At 39.8% G+C, this 6513-nt stretch overlaps 1 protein-coding gene across 1 annotated transcript in view; it reads left to right on the top strand.

Annotated features, from left to right (window-relative positions):
• LOC119266917 (actin-related protein 5-like) overlaps positions 1-3429 on the top strand; it is a 6650-nt gene extending 3221 nt beyond the window's left edge. Inside the window, exons 7-12 of the mRNA XM_037548192.1 lie at positions 177-286; positions 386-476; positions 680-1111; positions 1278-1396; positions 2280-2607; positions 2731-3429. Of these exons, the coding sequence (XP_037404089.1) occupies positions 177-286; positions 386-476; positions 680-1111; positions 1278-1396; positions 2280-2607; positions 2731-3228 (1578 nt within the window). The 3' untranslated portion in view covers positions 3229-3429. The remainder of the gene's footprint in view (positions 1-176; positions 287-385; positions 477-679; positions 1112-1277; positions 1397-2279; positions 2608-2730) is intronic.
• The last annotated feature ends 3084 nt before the right edge of the window (positions 3430-6513 follow it).

Raw genomic sequence — 6513 nt, 5'->3', positions numbered from 1 at the left:
ATGAATGCACAACAAATTCTTCGTTTGGACGGAATGTGCTGTATATTAGTTTGGCTTGTTGACTGTTTCAGAGACCATGTTCAAGAAAAAGTCTCAGCACTTGTGTTTATCTATCTGTATATTTCAAATTAAGTTGTTGACCTATGGACTAAAAGCCATGTTGGATCTGTTTTCAGTTCTTAAAAGGGCAGCCTGTGCTGGGGGCATGCTGCCGAACAAATGTTGGTGGATCTCACATTACTGATTTCCTGAGGCAGCTCCTCTCTCTTAAATATCCCTATCACGTGTATGTATGAGCACATTTTTCCGAAGTACTTTGTATTATTTGTTTTCCCTAATCCATACCATTTGCATGTCTAACAGTAATCATTTTACATTTGCATAGGGCAAACTTTACATGGGAAAAGGCTGAAGAGCTGAAGAAGGAACATTGTTATATAGCTGCTGATTATATGTCAGAGTTGCAGATATTCAAAGTAAGATATTTGTATCTATTTCTTTGTTCGCTTGTCAATTTTCAGAATTATCAAATTCCTATTTCCGATCTGTTTTTCGTATAGAAAGGACATTCTTTCTACTCCAGTTGCTTATCATTTTCTTAGAATTTCTTTCTAGAAGTATGTTTATAGCAATTATATACATTCTTGCAACACCATGAATTGATCACTTCAGTTTGCAGAATAACAAGGAAGAAGCTGAAGAGAAGACTAGGTACTGGCAGCTACCATGGGTACCCCCACCCAGAGATGAACCGCCATCTGAGGAAGAGCTAGCGAGGAAGGCGGCTTATAAGGAAAAGGCTGGTCAACGTTTGCGAGACATGGCTGCTGCAAAGAGGTCTCAGAAGATAGCAGATCTGGAAGAAAAACTCTCTGGCCTGGAGGATTTGATGGATCACCTTGATGGAGCTGATGAATCGCAAACAACGTCTATTCTGGGTAGATCTGGATACCTTTCCCAGCAGGAAATTAAGTCTGATATTCTGAAAGCAACACAGTCTCTAAGAAAAGCGAAGGGGGAGTCCAATGGCAATGAGGAGAACGCAGATGCTTCAGGAGCTGATAAGTACCCACTTGTATCTGTCCCTGATGACATGTTGACACCAGAGCAGGTATGTGTTTAGTTAAGCTATCGTCTGTGACTTGTTATGTAGTCAACAATGAGATTCCATTAATGTGCTTTTGGGATCATCTTGCACCTTCTTAATGTTAGGATAAACGTAATCTCCCATGGTTAACATTGCTCTGTGTCTGTGTTCCATTTTTGCTCTTATCCAGTTAAAGGAAAAGAAGAAACAGATACTACTTAAAACCACGACAGAGGGCAAGCTGCGCGCCAAGCAGAGGCGTGCCGAGGAGGCAGCATTGAGGGAGAAGCAAGAAGAAGAGAGGCGCACGTAAGTGGCAACATTCTCAGTCTGCAATTTATTACTCCCTCTGTTCACAAATACAAGATGTTCTGGATATTCCAATATGGACTAAATGCGGACTGAAATGAGTGAACAAACACACTAAAATGTGTCTATACATCCGAGTCAGAAAAAAGTTAGAACATCTTATATTTGTGAATGGAAGGAGTATATGGTAAAGTCCTCCTGTATGAAGTCACATGCCATTGTGTCTTGTTGATGAAATAGTTACTACCTTAAAGCCATTTGACATTTTTTTTGTTCTTTCGAGATGTTCCATGTTCATCAAATTTTAAACTGTAGGAGGAAAGTACATTTCTGTATTTTGTAACACATTTTTTTTTACCAATTTTAAAGGAAAAGCTAGTGTTTATCATAATAGCAAACTAGTAACCACATTTAAAAAAAAGACTAAGGGAGAAGAAAGCCCCTAACTTTTCATCTAACTACTAGGTGGGAGACTCAAACCCAGGTGGGGTGAGTCGAACCATGTCATTTTTCTCTAGGAGAGCTCCCCCTAGCAACCACATACCGCTGAGCTCAGAACTGCATTCGCCTAATGCATTAGAAGTTTCTTAAAGCCTTTGTTTCTATAAGAGAACATCACTAGAAAGGCAGAATCTGGGAAGTGGGTGCTGCTATTCACTATGTACTGTCAGTTTTACTTGACAATATGTGGTGTCTTGTGTTAAAGATGCTCTTCCTCCAAATTGGTATGACTTTTCTGCAACCTGTCTTAGAGATCAAAGTTATGGGCTGATAGGTTCTACAACCTGGTTGATACGGATAGGGTACTCCCTAAGCTGTTGTAGTTGTGCTTGAGGTTTTCTATTGTTTCTTCTGTAATATGTTGTCACTCTTAACTACACAGGGAGAACCCAGAGTTATACTTTGATGAGCTCCGTGCCCGATATTTAGAACTTTCTGAGAAAGTCGATCAGAGGAAGCGACAAAAGGTTAACGGCAACAATAATTCATCTGGTGCCGTAGGCCGTGGCGAGCGTCTAAATGCCGCCCAGAAAGAAAGAATGCGGCTGCTCACCACTGCTGCATTTGACCGAGGGAAAGGCGAGGACACTTTTGGAATGAGAGATGAAGATTGGTTGGTCTACAAAAAGATGAGCAAAGAGAATGAGGAAGATGATGATGGGAAAGATGACGATGAATCAGAACTTGCTCGAATCGCATCAAAAATCCAGGTAAGGCCCCACTCTCAAGCTTTCCTCTTCATGATGTCCATTTTCTCATATTTACGTTTCTTTGGTGAAGTAAAAAACACTAAAACTAATTGTATCATAATAACACGACGCTTCCCCGTGCAGGAGGTGGACCCTACATTTGTGAACAAACATGACGCTGTTGAACCAGCTCCAGACCCTCATAAAGTCCGGCCTCTCACCGCAGACGATTTCAAAATCGCCATTGGGATCGAGCGGTTCCGCTGCCCCGAAGTACTATTCCAGCCCGGCATGATAGGAGTCGACCAGGCTGGCATCGATGAGATGGTCAGCATCTCCCTCAGGAGGCTACTGGAGGACGAGTCCGTCAAGGAGCGCCTCTGCCAGTCCATCCTCGTCACAGGTGGCAGCTCCCTGTTCCCCGGGATGATCCCTCGGCTCGAATCCGGGATCCGGCAGTTCCGGCCCTACCTCGCGCCGCTGAAGCTTGTGAGAGCTGCTGACCCCATCCTGGACGCGTGGCGGGGCGCTGCTGCCTTTGCGGCTTCCAGCAACTTTGGGAAGCAGACCTTCACCTTGGCGGATTACAGAGAGCACGGCGAGAGCCTGTTCCATCGCCACAATATTGTCTACACGTTGTAGCAGCGTTCTGCTGGTGTGTTCTCCGCTAACGTATAGAAAAACTGAAAAACTGATGCGTCTTGCTTGTGAACAAAAGTAGTTTTGCTTGTGATCCTGCATCTTGTGAAGATGACATACTTTTAAGTCGGCTTAGAAACATTGATACTGATAACTATTGTTTATTAGACAGTATCTTAATCGATATCCTTAGTCTATGCACTTTATCAAAAGAAATGCATACTCTAATTGTTGTGCTGCCTATAAAGGTTTGGAGCCAGTCCTGAATGATGTGTTTTCCTTTTTGGTTTTGTACCAACGTAATGCTCGTGTTATGGTTGCTATATACTGTGCTGCTGCCCTCCCCAGTAACTTCTAGTCATATATTATTAAATAACGACACACATATTTTCGCCTGATTTTTAAATATGAGGTTCAATTCCAACATATTATATTCTTAAATCCATCGAAAGCTCTATTTAAGTTCAGTCTTTTTCCACTGTTTCACGAAAATATATTATACATTAAATTGGAAAAATATTTGATCATGCCTACATACAATTTTAATTTTTAATATGCAAAACTACAAATCAATTTTCCTAAGTATGACATAAATATAGTTTTAAGGGGTTTTGCATATGAGAAAAGACTACACGTGAAGTTAAAACGAACCCATTACAATGTTTGAATTACTTTAATCTCAATTCAATTAAAATTTGGATTTCAAAACAACTACTATGTTACTACTGTCTCCAAGTAAAATACTTGGAGGCATATTCATAAATAATGGTACACAAAATTTGAAGTTTAACTTGAACATAATAACTTAATGCAATCTAAAAAATCCTTCAAAAGCTCAATTTAAATTAAATTCCTGTACTCTCCCCACTGTTCCAAATAATATTAGACTCTTTTTATTAATATGTTTACTTTAAACTTTGAAAACTGCAATTTACCTTTTTTGTATAATAACATAAATATTGGTTTAGATGTTCTACGTATGAGAAATGACTAGACATGAAGCTCAAATTAATCCACTAAGAATTTATGAATTACCTTTAATCAAAATTTAATTTTACAATTGTAACTAAAACAACTTAAAAAAGGAAAAAATACAGAATAACTTGCATTACAGTTTACATTTTTTTGGAGTAACCTTGATTGGATTTAAATTGAGGGAGAACTAGTACCATTTAGGATTTCCAAAAGAATTTCTATTAATAATGTTTGAATATCTTGAGATGTGACATCCTTGAAGCATATGATTCAACAATCACAATGGACCACATGTGGGACGACTTTGTTAGAAACTTAGAATACATCTTCAATGTTAAATGGGTTAAAAAGATCTAACAAACAAAACCCAAGCACTTTTTAAGGGTCTTCAGTATCTCTAATCAAATAAATGCACTCCATACTTCTTAAATCACATAGCTCAAGAATTTTTTTCTCAAGTATAGTTGTTGTTGTCACAAGGATAAATAAATACAAAAGAAGTAGAATTCACTCTAACAACAACAATAACAACAACACACTACCATTAGCAAGAACAACAACAATAACAACTCTAATGAATGCAATTTGTTCTCGAGGTCAACTTTCTAAGAAGGAGCCTTTTGTTCTAGATTTTTTTTCACAACTACATTATTTTCCAGTAGAACAATCAGTTGTTTGAGACGGAAGAAGAGGTATTCCGGTGGAAGAGAAATAAGAGAACATATTCATTTTCCTCTGTTCAAAATGATATGACTACATGGGGTTCGGTTATTCTAGTGGCTCTATTTTTAATAAGTATATTTTTCATTTCAATTGAAAAGTGGCATGGTGCTCGCCCCTTGCTGGATTTATTCTAGGATTTGACGGCTTTATTATTTCAGCGGTAAGCGACATAACCGTCGGCAGTGAGACATCTATGATGACTTTGTCAGTCTCGAGAACTACTGGCTCAGTCGATCGAAGATGCTCATGGGGTAAAGTATATGTGAGTGCATTATTACGGGTGTGTCTCTTCTGCGTTTCGCATAAAAGTTCATGTTGAAAGTTTACGTTTTGACCTCCCAGACTTGTCAAAAGTTTGCATATATCCCCGCAAAAAAGATTTAAGAGGTATTTGTTTTACTTCAATTGAAAGTTTACGTATCTGACCTCCCAGACTTGTCAAAAGGCCAGCGGGCAGCCCCTCCAATCCTCCTCCCCCTGCCAGCGGGCAGCCGCAGCTGGTCCAACAACTACGGCCCCATCGATCCACCCCTCTACCCGAGGCCGCACCACCGCCCACCAACTCGAACAAGCCCACGTTGAAAATCACGGGAATCTTTTCCCCATATTCTGCCGTAGCTATTTGGGTCCGTTTGAATTTCTGATAGACCTCGGTATCTCCGGATCCATGGTCGTTTCGTGTTGGAAATGATCTTCCCTTTAACCGTGGTAGAGTCAATCAACTGGTTAGTAGGAGTTCATGCTAGATTGGGCTAATGGTGATCAAAGTAGCTGATGATTAGGGGTCAAAGTGTCACTACTTGTTTGGTTTCTATGTCGGTTTAGGTTTGTATTAGAAAGGTTTGGCATACAAGTTTAGTCTATTTATTCCTTGTTGTTCCATTTTGTCTTTCCTTCCACTTGTTGTTTCATTTCTCATTTTCATCCTCCGTTTCTTTTTCTTCCACTTTTATTTGTCATTTATTACTTATTTATGTTTCATATTAGTCTTATTATTTTTATTTACAATTTTTTATTAAAGAGAATACATGGGCAGTTCTCAGAGACATTATTTCACGTTGATGAATATATTCAAACACATGGATGAACGCATTGGCTGAAGAACTTGAATATTTTGTTTCATAGTCATTAAGTATTGTTTCGAGTAACAAAAAAGGGTGGACTGTTTTTTTGCAGGATCTATACAATTGATTGTGTGGTACATATCACTACATGAAGGAAGATGGTTTTGACACTAACATCTATCCAAAACATAAATAAATAATTGTTTTTTTTTTTGCCAAATGGCCAGCCCATTTAGCCCTGCCCCCCTCTTCATGGGCCAGCTCAGGTGTGGTCAGGTCCAAACACACTTGTTGCACTAGTTAATCTTCTTGTTGTCAGTAGTGTTAGTATGCTTGGGCTGAGAGGATGGAGAGAACTCAAACTGGGCTGAGCGCGCGTCCCATCTCGTTCCCTTCTCTTGTCCAGGAGCCCGATCGAGAGAGGAGTCGTGCAGGAAGGAGCCGAGTATATAAGGAAGCATTTTAGGGTTGGCGTGCAGTCCCTTTCCGACCCATCTCCCAGCCGTCCGTCCTCCCTGCCTCGTCT

The sequence above is a fragment of the Triticum dicoccoides genome, chromosome 3A (genome assembly GCF_002162155.2).
Source record: "Triticum dicoccoides isolate Atlit2015 ecotype Zavitan chromosome 3A, WEW_v2.0, whole genome shotgun sequence".
In the NCBI taxonomy this organism is placed as follows: Eukaryota; Viridiplantae; Streptophyta; class Magnoliopsida; order Poales; family Poaceae; genus Triticum; species Triticum dicoccoides.
The sequence above is the reverse complement of the archived record's forward strand: the minus strand, read 5'-3'. Positions and strand labels throughout refer to the sequence as shown.